The following is a 16,614-nucleotide window of genomic DNA, read 5'->3' as shown; positions in this document are numbered from 1 at the left end:
AGAGGTAGATGCCCTCCTCCCCTCTAGAAAGGGGTCTCCTCCCTACTCCAGTCCTTGTAAATCCATGTAAATGAGTTTCTCCAGGGGCCGGAGAGCCCTACTGTCTCTTGTCTAGACTTTTAGGACCTGGAGCTGTCTCCAAGTTCCTGGTTCTCATTCCTTGAAATGTAAATAACTGGAAAGAGAACACTCTGTTCTCCCCAGTACCTATGCACCTAATCCAAGGTTTAACCACTTGGCTCTCTCAGAAAGATACAGGAAGTTACACTTCTGGAGCAGCGTAATTAACTGGGCAAGTAAATGCTTGCAGATCGAATTCTCAATTCTCATGTAGGTGAAGGGTCTAAGGAGACCAGGGCTTTTTACAGGAGCACTGGGAACTCGAGGGAGTTTCCCCATAGCTTCTTTCTGGGACCTTTATTCTGTTACTGTTCTCTCCATCTTTGTGCTAAAGAGAATCTCAGTTATACAATTTCAATTACAGTGTCCTTATAATAACTCGTGATATTTAGTTGGACAGATACCTCCACCTTTTTCTTACGTTAATGAGCTTTAGCCATTCTTGAGGAAAATTTTACAATCAGGCAAGTTTAACAAAATAACCCCACAGGGTTTGTTTTTTTTTTTTTACTGTTTATTTATTTTTGAGACAGAGAGTGCGAGCAGAGGAAGCACAGAGAGAGGGGAACAGAGGATCCAAAGCAGGCTCCATGCTGTCAGCACAGAGCCCAGTGTAGGGCTCAAACTCACGAACCTCAAGATCATGACCTGAGCCGAAGTCGGATCCTCAACCGACCGAGCCACCCCGAGCACCCCTAGATATTGTATTTTTAAGCAAGAGCACAGACTGACCATCCACTTGATTTAAGCTCTCTGTGACGCCTTCCAGTAAGATATTTTAATTCCAGCATACAAGTCTTTTGAATTTTTTGTTAGATTTACTCGTAGGCATTTTGTGGTTCTCGGTACTATTGAAAGTGGTGTCGTTAGGGGCACTTGGCTGACTCAGTCACAAGTAGAGCATGGGACTCTGGATTTCAGGGTTTTGAGTTCAAGCCTCATGTTGGGTGTAGCGATTACTTAAAAATAAAATCTTAAAAAAAAAAAGAAAATGGTGTCTTTAAAAAAATAATGTTTTTCATTGTAGTTGCCACATGGAAATAGTGTATACCTTTCTGTAGAGGATGCTTTTAGTCAACAGGCTTGAGCAGTGGAAACTTGATCAAGGTGAAAGGGCCCACGGCGACCACCACCAAGTTGATTGCAAACAGACCATGCAAACAGTCTTGTTAATAATGCAACCCGCCTTGAAATTGCCTTAGGCCCTAACTGACCAATAACCACCAGGCACAGTTCCTAAGATTACCCCAAAAGTGAAATTCCGCACATTCCCATACTCTCACTCCACCCGTGGCCTCCACCACCTCCCTTGAAGACAGTCTCTCCTCTGCTGTCCCACCTGTTGCTCCCTTGTGTATTCAATAAATTCAATAAACTTCTATCTCTTTTGTTCTGCTTTGGGTGAATTTTTTATTTTTTTGAGAGATAGAAAGGGCGTGTGCGAAGGGCAGAGGGAGAAGGAGAGAGAGAATCTCAAGCAGGCTCCAGGCCCAGTGTGGAGCCTGACTCGGGGCTCCATCTCGTGATCATGATATCATGACCTGAGCTGAGATCGAGAGTCAGACCCTTAACCTACAGAGTCACGCGGGGGCCCCTTGGGTGAATTATTTCACTGCCTGTGCTACCGGCCCCTACTTTATTGGGATGCCCCACTTGTGGTGGCCCCATCTGATCAGGAGACCCCACATTGGGTCCATAAATTGGTTTGTGTATTTATTTACTTAAATATTTATTTAAATAATGTTTATTTAAATGTTTAAATGTTTATTTTTGAGAGAGAGAGAGAGAGTGTGTACACATAAGTGGAGGAGGGGCAAAGGGAGAGGGAGACACAGAACCTGAAGCAGGTTCCAGGCTCTGAGCTGTCCGTGCAGAGCCCCACACAGTGCTGGAACTCACGAATTGTGAGGTCATTGCCTGAGCCAAAGTCGGACCTTCACCAACTGCGCCACCCAGGCGCCCCTCCATACATTGTTTTTTAACCAGCAACCGTGTTAAATTCATTTTTAACGTCTTTTGGGGGATTCTTTTGAATTCTCTATCAACATAACCATCGTCTGAAAAAAGACGATTTTGTTTTTTCCTCCTCAATTCTTGTGTCTAATTTCTTTTTCTTGCTCTTCCGAGCTGACTGTGAAATAGAAGCAATTGTGGGTGTCGTTGTTTCTAGTTTTAAAGGGAATACTTTTTTAAGTTTATTAATTTTGAGAGAGAGGATCCGAAGCACACTCTTAAGTACCAGCTCAGAGCCTGGCCCGGGCCTTGATCACATGAACCGTGAGATGATGACCTGACCAAAATCAAAAGTACAACGCTTAACTGACTGAGCCACCCAGGCGCTCCAAGCTAATTTTTTATGCACCGGTTTTAAGATCATCATAAATCTTACTTTAATTGATTATTTTATTTGAGAGAGAAAGCATGTGCATGCTCACAGGAGTAGGGGCAGAAGGAAAGAGAATCTTAAGCAGGCTCTGAGCCAAGCCTTGACTGAAGGCTCAATCCCATGACCCTGGGATCATGACCTGAACTGAAATCAAAAGTCGGACACTCAACCGACTGAGCCACCCAGGCACCACGATAAATCTTACTTTAAATTTCTTCCTCAAAGAATGCATCGGGCCCACATAGTTTTACTGGTGAATTGTACCAACTTTTAAAGAAACCAGTCATTCCGATGTTATACAAACATCCAAAAAATAGGGAAAGATTAAATTTGAGGTCAATTTAACCTTGATACCAAAACTAGAAGAGATTAGTAAAATAAAGTGACATTATAATCCAATTATAAACACAGAGGCAAACATCCCAAACAATATCAGCAAATGGAATCTAGCAATATGCACAAAGTAAACAAGCCATGAGCAAATTGTTTTATTCCAGGAATATAAAGACCATTTATCATTAGAAAGTTCATGGCATTTACTACATTAAAAGCTAAAGGAAAAAAACAACATCATCTCAAGATATGCTGAAAAATCAGTCAATAAAATTCAATGCACATTGATGTAAAAAGTTTTAGGAGATTATGAATAGAAGGAAACAGGCACCTGGGTGGATGAGTCAGTTAAGCGTCCGACTTCGGCTCAGGTCATGATCTCCTGGCTCACAAGTTCAAGCCCCGTGTGGGACTCTGTGCTGACAGCTCAGAGCCTGGAGCCTGATTCGGATTCTGCGTCTCCCTCTCTATCCCTCCCGACTCACATTCTGTCTCTTTCTCAAAAATAAATAAATAAATAAATAAAAATAAAGAATAGGAGGTAACATTGCTAGCTTGTTAAAAAAATGACTACCAAAAAATCCTACAGGAGCAAAAATAGGCAGGAATTGAAAGTATTCGCTTTAGAGGTGCCTGAGTGGCTCAGTTGGTTAATCATCTGACTCATGATATCTGATATTGCAGAGCCTTCTGGAGACTCTTTCTCTCTCTCTCTGCCCTACCCCCACTCATACGTGTGGGCGCGCGTGCTCTCTTTCCCTTTCAAAATAAATAAATAAACATTAAAAAAAAAAAAAAAAAAAAAGCTTAGGGATGCCTGAGTGGCTCACTTGGTTAAAAGTCCAACTTCTGCTCAGGTCATGATCTCGAGGTTTGTGCGTTTTTTATTTTATAAGTGGGCTCTACGCCCAGCACAGAGCCCAACATAGGGCTTGAACTTATGATCAAGGCTTGAGCTGAGATCAACAGTCAGACAGTTAACTGTACTATCCAGGTGCCCCTCTACTTCTTATTTTTATTTACGTATTTTTATTTATTTGTTTATTTATTTATTTATTTATTTACATTTATCCGAGCCCAATGTGGGGCTTGAGGGGCTTGAACTCAGGACCCTGAGATCAAGAGTCACCTGCTGTACTCACTGAGCCAGCCAGACACCCTATACTGTATTGCCTTTTTCTTTTTTTACCTTTATTTATTTATTTTGTGAGAGACAGACCTCGAGAGGGGGAAGGGCAGAAGGAGGGAGAATCCCAGGCAGACTCTCAGCACAGAGCCCGACATGGGGCTTGAAATTGCAAAACCGTGAGATCATGATGTGAGCCAAAACCAAGAGCTGGACACACAACCAAGTGAGCCACTCAGGTGCCCCACCATACTGCTTCTTAAATAAACTTTATATTTTGGAATAATTTGACAGAAAACTTGCAAAGACAATAAAAGAGTTCCTATATACCTTTCAGTCAGTTTCCGCTAAGATTAACAGCTTCCATGACTATGGTACGTTTGTCAAAACTAAGAAATTAATATTAGTACTTCATGATTAACTAAATCACAGACTTTATTCAGTTTCACCAATTTTGCCACTACTGTCCCCCCCCCCTTTTTTTTCATGTTTATTTATTTTTCACAGAGACAGGCAGGGGGGGAGCAGGGGGGGAGCAGATAGAGAGGGAGGCACAGAATCTGAAGCAGGCTCCAGGCTCCGAGCTGTTAGCACAGAGCCTAACATGGGCTTAAACCCACAAATCACAAGGTTATGACCTGAGCCGAAGTTGAACACTTAGCCAACTGAGCCGCCTAGGCACCCCACTACTGTCCCTTCTCTGTTCAAGGATCTAATCCAGGCTGCCAATTTGCATTTAGCCTTATTATTGTTATTATTATCATTATTATTATTTTAGAGAAAGAGAAAGCAAGTGGTAGAGAGGGGCTGAGGGGGAGAGAGAGGGAGAGGGGGAGAGAGAGAATCTCAAGCAGGCTTCATGCTCAGCACTGAGCCCAACAGGGTATTGATTGATTCCAAACCCTGGGATCATGACCGAAGCCGAAGTCAATGGTTGGGCACTCAACCAACTGAGCCACGCAGGTGCCCTTATTACCGTTTTTAAGGAAGATTGTTTTGAGATTTTATTCGTAAGTAATCTGTACATCCAACATAGGGATTGAATTTACAACCCTGAGATCAAGACTCCCATACTCTACCAACGGAGCCAGCCAGACACCCCTAGCCATTTCATTTTTAATTTTTTTCTTTCTTATTTTTGAAAGAGAGACGAGAGATGGTGCCTGCAGGGGTGGGGAGGGGCAGAGAGAGGGAGACAAAGCAGGCTCTGTGCTGACAGCAGAGAGTCCAATGCCGGGCACAGACTCAGGAACAGTGAGATTATGACCTGGGCTGAAATTGGGCGCTTAACTGACTGAGCCCCCCAGGCGTCCCTCATTTTTAATTTTTATTTGTCTCACTTTTCAATACCTCTTGCATGCTTCAGGTTGATTAACTTTGTTAATGTTCTTGTTCCATTTTTTCCCATCTACCTGCCTGCAATTTTTATAATCCACTTATATTTTTAAAGTGATTATCCTTGAAATTTTACAATGAATATTTAACCAAATCTAAATTTAAACAATTTTTTAAAGTTTATTTATTTATTTGGAGAGAGACAGAGAGACAGAGAGACAGAGAGACAGTGTGTGCATACATGGGAGTGAGGCAGAGAGAGAGTATCCCAAGCAGAGAGAGAGCCGGACTGGGGGCCTTGATCCCAGGAACGCTGAGATCATGACGCGAGTCGAAGCCAAGAGTTGGAGGCGTACCTGGGTGGCTCAGTTGGTTAAGCTTCTGACTTTGGCTCAGGTCATAATCTCCTGGTTCTTGGGTTCAAGCCCCCCATCAGGCTCTGTGCTGTCAGCTCAGAGCCTGGAGCCTGCTTCAGATTCTGTGTCTCCTTCTCTCTTTGCCCCTCCCCTGCTTGCGCTCTCTCTTCTCTCCCTCTCAAAAATAAATAAACATTAAAAATTTTTTTAAATAAATATTTTATTTATTTTTAAAGATTTATTTTTATTTTTTTAGACAAAGAATCTTTTTTTTTTTTAAGTGTATATATTTTGAGAGAGACAGAGAGAGTGTGAGTGGGGGAGGGACAGAGAAAGAGGGAGAATCTCAAGCAGGCTCCACACTGCCAGTACAGAGACCAGCATGAGGCTTGAACTCACAAACCGTGAGGTCATGACATGAGCTGAAATCAAGAGATGGAGGCCTAACCACCTGAGCCACCCAGGTGCCCCGAGAGAGAATCGTAAGCAAGCTCCTGCTCAGCCCACAGCCTGACATGGGACTCGATCCCAGGACCCTTGGATCACGACCCAAGCTGAAATCAAGCGTTGGGACACTTACTGGGCTGAGCCATGCAGGCACCCCAAGGTTTTATTTTTAAGTAATCCCTACACTGATGTGGGGCTCGAATTCATAACTGCATGTTCAACAGTTGCATGCTCCACTGACTGAGCCAGCCAGGCGCCCCTATTACTCTTTTGCTAAATCCCACAAACTAATATTATTATTATCATTTCATACGGGCAGCGTTTTTTCAATTTTTACATGTTCGCTTTTTTGTTTCCCATCTGCCATACTATAAAGCAGCTTGTGCTAGACTTTTGAGTGACGTGATCTCTGTACAGAGAGAGAGGCCATGTGGAACATTACAGAGGAACCAGACGTGTCAATGAAGCTTTGGACCTTAGCCCAGTTCCATACAAGCAATTTTGTGAATTTAGCCAACACCACCTAGAGTAGTAGAGCCTAGGCCCAGCTAAGCCCTGCCTGAATTCCACAGAATGATGAGAAATAATAAATCAACTCTTTTACACCACTAAGTTTTTTAAGTGGCTTGCTATACAGAAATAAATACCTGATCTGCTTTACCATGAAACATATTTTTTGATATGAGGCAGTGTTGTGCAGGATCCCATGTCAATGAATCAGGCATTCTGCAAGCTTTTGGATGTGTGTAGAGGCCAGTGTAGAGGCACTGTTGTCTGGAAAAACAAACACGTATCTGTGTAAGTTGACAGTTCCATAGGGATGAATCACTGTCCGCCTAGAGTAAAAAGGATCCAATGTAATCAACCTACCTTCATGTGACTGGCTGTTCTACTCAAGGAGTAGTACCTCATGGCCAATCTCTGGTGTGGCTGGAGCTAGAATAGAATAGCCTTGATGGATGGCCGACTGACCTCACAGATGGACCACCGTAAAATTGTAATCACAGAATCTAACATTAATACCAGGCTTGACTTAACTCTCACAAGTCATAGGACAGGCACCATTAGAATCCCCATTTCACAGTAGAGAAAAACTGGAGTCTGGGAGTAAAAGGGTTTCATTGCCAGCAAGAAAACACATAAGATTTATTTTTTCGTTTTGTATTGTCCATATTCATATTACTTTATTGCAGTTTAGTCCCAGTGGAACATACAGGTCTTGGGCCCTAGAATAAAATCAGGGCGGGGACTTTTTTGGCTTCCCCTTTTGGGCAACTTGTTTGGACCCCTCCCGCCTGTCTCTTACAGGGCGGAGTTTCCTTCCCTATCCCGCCTTAGAAACTACATTTCCCAGCAGGCTCAACACCGGCACTGACGCACTTCCTCCCGGCGTCCCCCGCGGCGGGAAGGAGCTAAGTGGGCTCGAGGCCGACGCGACCAGCGTTCGTCGCCGCTGCCGCCGCCGCTGCCCGTGCGCTGAGAGGAGTCGTCGCGGCCATCCCTGCCGCCCTCGCCGGCCATCATGTCCGCCCAGGCGCAGATGCGGGCCCTGCTGGACCAGCTCATGGGCACGGCCCGGGACGGTGAGTCCGGGCGACAGGCCTGGCGAGGGGCTGGGCTGGAGTGAGGCGAGGCCGCCGGGCGGCCTGAGGCGGGGGCCGCGACCGTCTGCGCCTGCGCCGGGCACCCTTCCCTCCCCCGCGCGCCGACCGCCGGCGCCGGGCCTTTGTCTGAGCCGGTTCGCCTTGGAGGCGGCCGCGGCCGGGCCCTCCCTCGCTGGCGATGGGTCCCCTCCCCATTTGCGGTTGCGACTTTCTCCCTGGCCGGCGCCGCGCGACTCCTTCCCGCTCCCGCGGCCCCGCGCCGCGAACCGGGGAGTCGGCGGAGGGCTGGCGCCAGCGTGGGCTCCAGGTCGCTGACAGCCGGGTGGTGGAGCTCCTCCGAGGCTCCTCGGGGAAGAAGCTACATACACCCGAGGGAGCCGGATGGGCCTTGAAACCCCCGCCGTTCCTCTTCTGTACCGAGGGGAGCTGTGAATTGAGCTTTTCTAACGTGGGTTCCTGCCGAGTGCTTTTCCAGCCCCCTTTCCCCCTAGTCACACAGGAGAGCCTCTGTTTGGCCAGCGCTTGGCAGTCGTTAGGTAGGTCTTGCACTGATTGTCGTAGGGAGGAGTCAAAGATCATGATGGTTGTGTTCAGGAGAAAGCGGTTGCACCTCGCAAAGGTGTATACCTGCTGTGGTTTGTGTTTTCTTTTCTACTGAAGTAACGAAGTTGTAAGTTCACATGGACACATTCGCAGGGCTGTGCAGATTCTTTGCACTTTATCTCATAGGTGAATAAGTGCTCTTTTAGCTTTCTTTGTATATTGAGTTGCTTTTGAATTGCTTCCCATATTTTTATTTCATACAAACTGAACAATTGTGGCCCCTCTATTTTATTTATAAAGGTTCAGTGTATCTTTGCCTGCCTACATCAATCTGCAAGGGAGTTGCAGAAAAGCCTCATGTTCATCGAGCCGTGAGTCACAACCAATTTCTAAGCTGTTATAACAAAAAAGTGTTTGCTTTTTTTCACAAATAACTTTAAAAGTGTAGTTTAGAAAGAAAACATTTTCAATAAAAAGACACAACATTAATCCTGGATGCTTGCAAATCCTAAAATATATTCCTCCTTTAGTATTACACAGCTCTGTGGATACACAGATTAGCTTTAAAATTTGTCACATTCCACTTTGCCTTTACTTTTATGTATCATTCCCCTGACTTCCTTACTGCAGGTTGGGCAAGAAAACTTTTCCTTTAAAACTTTTCAACAGCGGGCATAAAATTCTGCAGCTGAGGTCTTGAAGAATGCAGATGGGTACAGTATGTGTTGGAACTCACAGTGTGTATTGACTAACCTAGTTCCTTTTTTTTTTTTTTTTTTTTCCGGTATTGTCTTGTTAAAAGTGACTCCCAGGTGCCAACTCTCTTTTTTAAGGGTGGGGGTGACGGGGGAGAGGAAGACTAGGTCTAGGTTATTTATCAGTCAGCGGTAGAGTTTGAAAGCTTTCTCCTTCATGTGACTTTGGGCAAAATACTGCCTATGCATTTGTCCATAGCAAAACGATAAGACTAATATGTAGCTTCTTTTGGTGGAGAAACTACCAGCTATAAGTCATATGTGGTGATTCATGGCCCTCTGAGTAGCATGGGTTTTGGTATCATTCCCCACATGTATGTGCGGGGTTAATGGCCTTTTGGTGCTCAGTCTCTTACTTCAGATTCCTTGACTTCTTTGGCACAATGATGGAGTCAGATCTCATTAAGTGTGATTCTTCATGATACATTCAGCATCAAAAAACATCAGTATTCCGCTCCAGTTGTAAATTATCTCTAGATCAGCTTTTCATTGTATTTCGTAGTCTGCCAATCATCCAGGTGAATTGTTGTACCAGATATGCTTTTGTGTTTAACGTGATAATATTGTCTTATTTAAAACCACAAATGAATTTCAGGAGACGAAACCAGACAGAGGGTCAAGTTTACAGATGACCGTGTCTGCAAGAGTCACCTTCTGGACTGCTGCCCCCATGATATCCTGGCTGGGACGGTAGGTGTATTTGGGTTTGGGAGAATATCATCAAACACTCAGATGAGGGCTGTGCAGGCAGTGAAGGGCTTACAGCTTGAATTCTCTTTTCCTTTACCAGGCAGAAATCATCTATTGTCCTTCAAATGATAGACTCGTGGCATTAGTTTGGTGGCATTTGGTGTTACGAGACATGTGTTATTGCTATAAAGTTCATTTTGTAAGTTAGCAGATTTTCATTGAATCATTTATATGGAGATATTCATAACTAAGTACTCTGACTAGTGTCATTTGGCCAAACCTGAAAGTATGCTTCAGGTCAGCCTATACTTTGAAAATTCTGGGTTGGTTTGTTTTCACATCAGACATCTGGTAAATTTTTGGTACAACAAGGTACATTTCTTCCCCAAGTTTTTAGGTGTGTGTTTTTTTGTTTTTTTGTTTTTTTTTTTGAGAGATAGCAAGTGGGGGAGGGGCACAGAGAGAGAGGGAGAGAGACAGAATCCCAAGCAGGCTCTGTGATGTCAACAAAGAGCCCGACATGGGGGCGCCTGGGTGGCGCAGTCGGTTAAGCGTCCGACTTCAGCCAGGTCACGATCTCGCGGTCCGTGAGTTCGAGCCCCGCGTCAGGCTCTGGGCTGATGGCTTGGAGCCTGTTTCCGATTCTGTGTCTCCCTCTCTCTCTGCCCCTCCCCCGTTCATGCTCTGTCTCTCTCTGTCCCAAAAATAAATAAAAAACGTTGAAAAAAAAAATTAAAAAAAAAAAAAAAAAAAAAAGAGCCCGACATGGGTCTTGAGCTCACAAACCACTGAGATCATGACCTGAGCTGAAATCAAGAGCAGGATACTTAACCCCCTGAGCCACCCAGGTACCCCCCAAATTTTTAGGTTTTTAAAAAATCAGTTGGGTTTAACACTGAGGTTTTAGCGTTTTGTTTGAATATGAGTTTTAGGCTTGTGTTATGCCACCCTCTCAAGAAATCAGCACATGCTCCAGTGAATATAAACCCTAAAGTTTTATGTTCACTTGAGACAACCCAAACAAATAAATGCTAGTGTTATGGAATGTATGTTTCTTCAGAGTCAGATAGGATTGAAAAAGACTAAAGAGTGGAGAATTACCTGCCGTGATTCAGCTACTTACAGAAAAGGAGTCCGATAAAGATGACCACCATTTTTATTTATTTATCTTTTTATCTTATTATTATTATTATTATTTTTTTCAAAATTTTTTTAATGTTTGTTTATTTTTGAGAGAGAGAGACAGAGACAGAGTGTGAGCATGGGAGGGGCGGGGAGAGAGGGAGACACAGAATCGGAAGCAGGAGCGGAGCCCGACGCGGGGCTTGAACTCACAGACTGTGAGGTCATGACCTGAGCCGAAGTCGGACGCTTAACCGACTGAGCCACCCAGGCGCCCCGACGACCACCATTTTAGATTGCATAGCTACTTTATGGAATATAAAAACTGTACTCATTTTATTTTTTTTGAAAAAAAAATTTTTTTTAACGTTTTATTTATTTTTGAGACAGAGAGAGACAGAGCATGAACAAGGGAGGGTCAGCGAGAGGGAGACACAGAATCTGAAACAGGCTCCAGGCTCTGAGCTGTCAGCACAGAGCCCGACGCGGGGCTCGAACCCACGGACCGCGAGATCATGACCTGAGCCGAAGTCGGCCGCCCAACCGACTGAGCCACCCAGGCGCCCCTGTACTCATTTTATTTTATATTATTTTTTCATTTTAAGGGTCAAATGTGCATCCACTAGGGAACATTTTCTTCATGATTAGTTTTGTTATTACACTTGTGGGGGGAGCAGCCTGTGGAAAACCACTCATGTATTAAATTCTCAAGCTCACTCTTCAGAGAACAGAGAAGAAACGAATGTCAAACCCTGTGCTTTTGTTACCTGAGGTTTTGCCTGTAGTTTGACCTGGGTAGAGATACCTTTTGCTGCTAATCGTTTTGGGTACTGTCAGTGTAGATTAATGGTTTCCAGTAGTTGAAAGTAGTTCAGCTGAAGGAAAATCCCGTTGGGGGGGGTGCATCACAACCTGGAGTTGTTGACTGATCTTAGTGGGAGAAGCCAGAAGGAGCAGAGGGGGATGGACGCGCATGAGTAACGCATTTCGGTACTTCGAGCAGGGAGGTCAGATCCCTGGGTAGCATTGTTCCTGAATGCCAGTGAGAAAGATAGGGAGAATGAGCGCGTTTCTTACAAGCGTTTATTGTGGTAGGTACAGGTTAACTCACCAGGTATTTATTGGACACCAGCTGTATGCCAGGCACTGGGGAAATGGTACCAGTAAGACAGAGTCTTTATTCCAGTGGAGGAAGAGGACAGGCATTAAATGGATAATGGATGGTTTTAGGTAGAGTGATAAGAAAGGCTTCTCAGGACGTTGAATGGTGAGAAGGAACACCTGCACAGTTGGGGTTATAATGCTCTGGGTGGAAATTGGAACTGAAGGACAGTGGGAATGCTGCTGGCGTGTCTGAGGTGGGAGTGAGGGGGAGAGGCAGGCAGAGACTGTCGAATCGGATGAGTTATGAGAAGGCACGGAATGAGCAGGGTCACTCCTGGGGGGGGTTGGCCGAGGGCGGCTCTGCTAGGGGAGTCTAAGAAGCAGCAGACTAAGGAGGAGGAGAAAACCCAGGAGAACCCATGGTACTGTGAAAATGCAAATAAACAAATGTCAGGGGCTGCTGAGGGACGACTAGGATGAGGGTTGGAAAATCGGATGAAAGCGGTTGTAAAGGTCGGGCCTCACTGGTGTGGACTGTATCGGAGGGGGAAGTGAGGGGTAGAGTTGAATGACGGGTCTTCTGAGGAGTTTGTGTTTTGTGTCAAATTATAATGGAATGAATATGATTCTTTAAAATATAGTGGCTAGAGGTGCCTGGGTGGCTCAGTCAGTTAAGCATCCGACTCTGGTTCAGGTCTTGATCTCACAGTTCCCAAGCCTGCCTGGGATTCTGTCTCTTTGCCCCTTCTCCACTCATGTCCTCTCCCTCTCAAAAATAAAACATGTAAAAAAAAAAGTTAGAGTGGCTGAATGAAGGTGGGTATAACCTTTAGTCTTCCATGGGCTGCTCCAGGCCCAAGTTGTTGCTCAGAACCATCTCCTGTCATTAGTAGGCCTGAGGCAAGGTGGAATGGATGTTACAGTTTTGTTAAGGCTATGGGGCCCTTGGGTGGCTCAATCAGTTAAGTGTCTGACTCGATCTCAGCTCAGGTCACGATCTCACAGGTCATGAGTTCAAACCCCACATCAGGCTCGGTGCTGACAGTACGGAGCCTGCTTGGGATTCTCTTTTTCCCTCTCTCCCTCTGTTCCAATCCCACTTGTGTGTGCGTGTGCTTGCTCGTGCTCTCTTTCTCAAAATAAATAAATTTTATTTTTGAAAAAAAATTTTTAAGTTTATTTATTTTGAGAGAGGTTGAGACAGTGCAAATGGGGGAAGGGCAGAGAGGGAGAGGGAGAATCCCAAGCAGGCTCCATGCCACCAGCGCAGAGCCCAACGCAGGGCTCGACCCCATGAAACCGTGAGATTATGACCTGAGTGAAAACCAAGAGTTGACGCTTAATTGACTGAGCCACCCAGGCACCTCAAAATAAATAAATAAACTTGAAAAAAACAGCTTAATGGGAAAATACAGTATTGGTTGTTAAGTTTGGGAGAGTAAGATAACTGGAGGAAGGTAGTGTAACTTGCCTCAGTGGAAGAACTTGTTTTCCACACGTTCTGGAAAGAGCCTTTAGTTCCCTGCCCTGTGTGTTTAGTTCCCTGCCCAGTGTGAGACCACTAGGAGGTAGCGAACACAGATATTTGTTCGGTAAAAAAGATCTGACAAGCTGGATTTAACAGCCATTTGAAATCTTCTGGAAGGGCCTAATGTGACATTGCAGCTCTGCTTGGTGTTCAGCTGCCAGGGAAATTAGCCAGTACTTTGTTCCCTCCTTGGCAAAGCTGAAAATATATAGACAGGGAGTAACCGTGGAACCCAGCCCCGTCCAGTGCTTGCATTAGCAGTGGCTGCCTGAGAGTTCTCACCCAAACGAAGACAGCAGTGAATTTCTTCCTGTGTGGTTCACAAATGTCAAAATTTTCCTGACAATTAAAATTTTTGTTTTCTTAAATTATTTTTTATTTTTTGAGAGAGAGAGAAAGACAGAATCCCCAGTAGGCTCTGCACTGTTCATGCAGAGCCCATTGCGGGGTTCGAACTCATGAACCGTGAGATTGTGACCTGAGGGGAAGTCAGAGGCTTAACCAACTGAGCCACCCACGCACCCCGTGACAATTTAAATTTTTAGAATGGAGGTTGATTTGTACTTAAGATGCTTAGTACTTAATCCTATGACCCAGCAATTGCACTGGTAGGTATTTATCCAAAGGATACAAAAATGCTTATTCGAAGGGGCACATGGACCCCAATGTTTATAGCAGCACTAATGACAATAGCCAAAATATGGAAAGAGCTGAAGTGTCCATCTACTGATGAATGGATAAGGAAGCTGTGGTATACATACAACGGAATGTCATCAGATGATCAAAAAGAATGAGATCTTGCCATTTGCAACAATGTGGATGGAACCAGAGTGTATTATGCTAAGCAAAATAAGTCAAAGACAAATACTGTATGGTTTCATTCCTATGTGTAATTGAAGAAAGAAAACAGATGAACATAGGAGAGGGGAAGCAAAAATAAGATAAAAACAGAGAGGGGGCGCCTGGGTGGCTCAGTCGGTTGGGTGTTTGACTTCGGCTCTGGTCATGATCTCAAGAGCTCATGGGTTCGAGCCCAGCATCGGGCTCTGTGCTGACAGCTTCGGATTCCGCTTTGGAGCCTGCTTCGGATTCTGTGTCTCCCTCTCTGTGCCCTTCCCTTGCTCACACTCTGTGTCTCTCTCTCTCTCTCTCTCAAAAATAAACAAGTATTAAAAAAATTTTTTTTAAAAGATTAAAACAGAGAGGGAGACAAACCATAAGAGACTCTTAAATACAGAGAACAAACTGGGTTACTGCCTGGGGTGTTGGTTGGGGGGATGGGCGAAATGACCAATGTGCATTAAGGAGGGCACTTGGGATGAGCACTGGGTGTTCTACATAAGTGATGAATGAGTAAATTCTATTCCTGAAATTATATTACATTACATGTACTGAAGGCTTAGTACTTCAGGTTTTAGTGTTTCCTCTGATGGTAGGTTTTCTTTGAGATACAGAACTTGCATTAGCTTTTAAGTATTCCTGGTGTTTGCCAGTTATTTTGCAGCTATAGTGCTTACCTTTCTCTTGTGGAGACTATATTTTAAAAAATCGTATTGATACTTAAGAGTGAATGAAGCAAAAGTTGTCTGCAGTACAGGGACAGCGATTCTATTTGCAACTTTGGCTTCTAGAACTACTATTGCCCTGCCTCTAGATGCCCCTGTGAACCAACATACGTGAGCTACATATGACTTCACGATAACAACAGTGAAGGAGAAAAAAGGTCATCAGCATTTAAATGCAGAAGATGATCAAAATGAAGATCAAATGAAGATAAGCTCTACACCAGGGAGCCCACTGTTGGTTCTCACTGGTGATTCTAAAGGACGTTTCGTTAGTGAGCATGGCGCGCACCTTCTGTGAGACTGTGGTTCAAGAGTTAGGTACCACGAGACTCCCTAATTTGCCTAAGATGTTAAGGACTTTATAATCCACGAAGGTTTTGAACTCATTTTGGACATAGTTGTAGTTTGAGCTTACAGGAGGTCCTGGACTCCCATCATTCTTTGTTTGCTAGTTATGTATACCTGTGCTTTTGTCCCAAGTGCTTGGATTTCAGAGATGTCTCCTCATTGTGGTATTGGCTTTTGTTAACTTGCCCTGTCTGACTTGATAGCATGATCCTCAGCATACAAACTTTCCTTGTGCTCTCGTGATGGCCACAGGTGGAGGGTGCCATCACAGAGTCCCACACTCCGAATTTAGTTAAGGAATGTGCCCTGTTGTTTGTTTTACATAGGTGTACAACACATGATAGCGTGTCACGTCAGGCTAATGTTACCGGTAACACAAGCCATTTGTTTTAGTAAAAGAGCCTTTGTGGCGCAATCTATGTCCCCAGTTATGTCAAGGGTCATTTACTAGGTTAGGAGAATGTTTGGAGGATTCTTTTGGCTCTGAATTGGCCCATTCTGCTTTATGCCTTCTGGTATACAAAGAGCTACACAAAACTAAGCGTCAGGTTCTGTTAGAATTGCCAAAACCTGATTGCTATCTGCTCTTTCCTTTTCCTTATCTCTGCACCCGAAGCATTGATCGTCTTGAGTAGTGAGGATTATAGGAAGGAATGCCTAGAAATTTGTATTGATGGCATCTTGTTTTCTGGCCTTTTCCTTGCCACCTTCCCCTCCCCCATGCTGATACTCACTGAATAGACGTTTTTTCTATGACTGATGCAAAAATAAAACTAGCAAAAGCTAATTAATGTGGTTTTCATTGTTATTCTATTTCTGGCTTTGAAAGAGATACAAACCTTCACACTTAAATGCATACAAGTGTCACATAATCGTGGTGAAAGAAAAGTAAGGCTTCTTGGCTATGCATGGTTTCTTAATTTATTTATTCTAGTTTAGTATTCAAAGAGGTATTGTTTATTTTGGTGACAGTTGAAACACCAGGTCGTGTGCTTTCTACATTGAGTAGATGCTCATGTGTAAATTTTTGTTTCTTTCTTACAGCGCATGGATTTAGGAGAATGTACCAAAATCCACGACTTGGCCCTCCGAGCAGACTATGAGATTGCAAGTAAAGAAAGGGACCTGTTTTTTGAATTAGATGTAAGTTTTTTTTGGTGTTAATTCATCCCTACTGTGAAGAGCCAAATATCAACTAATGAGAATAATGTGAGATTTGTAAGTTATGAAGCAAAATAATTGAAGAGATACT

The 16,614-nt window shown here is 44.2% G+C and overlaps 2 protein-coding genes across 3 annotated transcripts in view; both read left to right on the top strand.

The window, feature by feature from the left end:
* LUC7L (LUC7 like) overlaps positions 1–16,614 on the top strand; it is a 45,204-nt gene that overhangs the window by 892 nt on the left and 27,698 nt on the right. The window contains exons 1-4 of one of the 2 annotated variants that reach the window (XM_019437293.2): positions 7,528–7,686; positions 8,551–8,621; positions 9,601–9,695; positions 16,407–16,505. In XM_019437293.2, coding sequence (XP_019292838.1) covers positions 16,410–16,505 — 96 coding nt within the window. In that variant the 5' untranslated portion in view covers positions 7,528–7,686; positions 8,551–8,621; positions 9,601–9,695; positions 16,407–16,409. Of the gene's footprint in view, positions 1–7,460; positions 7,687–8,550; positions 8,622–9,600; positions 9,696–16,406; positions 16,506–16,614 lie in introns of those variants that run through there. The other variant, XM_019437291.2, reaches the window with a different exon arrangement.
* RGS11 (regulator of G protein signaling 11) overlaps positions 1–16,614 on the top strand; it is an 80,469-nt gene that overhangs the window by 36,514 nt on the left and 27,341 nt on the right. The window lies entirely within an intron of this gene.

The sequence above is a fragment of the Panthera pardus genome, unplaced genomic scaffold (assembly GCF_024362965.1).
Source record: "Panthera pardus isolate Hobbes unplaced genomic scaffold, ASM2436296v1 HiC_scaffold_4, whole genome shotgun sequence".
NCBI classification, from domain to species: Eukaryota; Metazoa; Chordata; class Mammalia; order Carnivora; family Felidae; genus Panthera; species Panthera pardus.
This window is presented reverse-complemented; position numbering and strand designations above follow the sequence as displayed.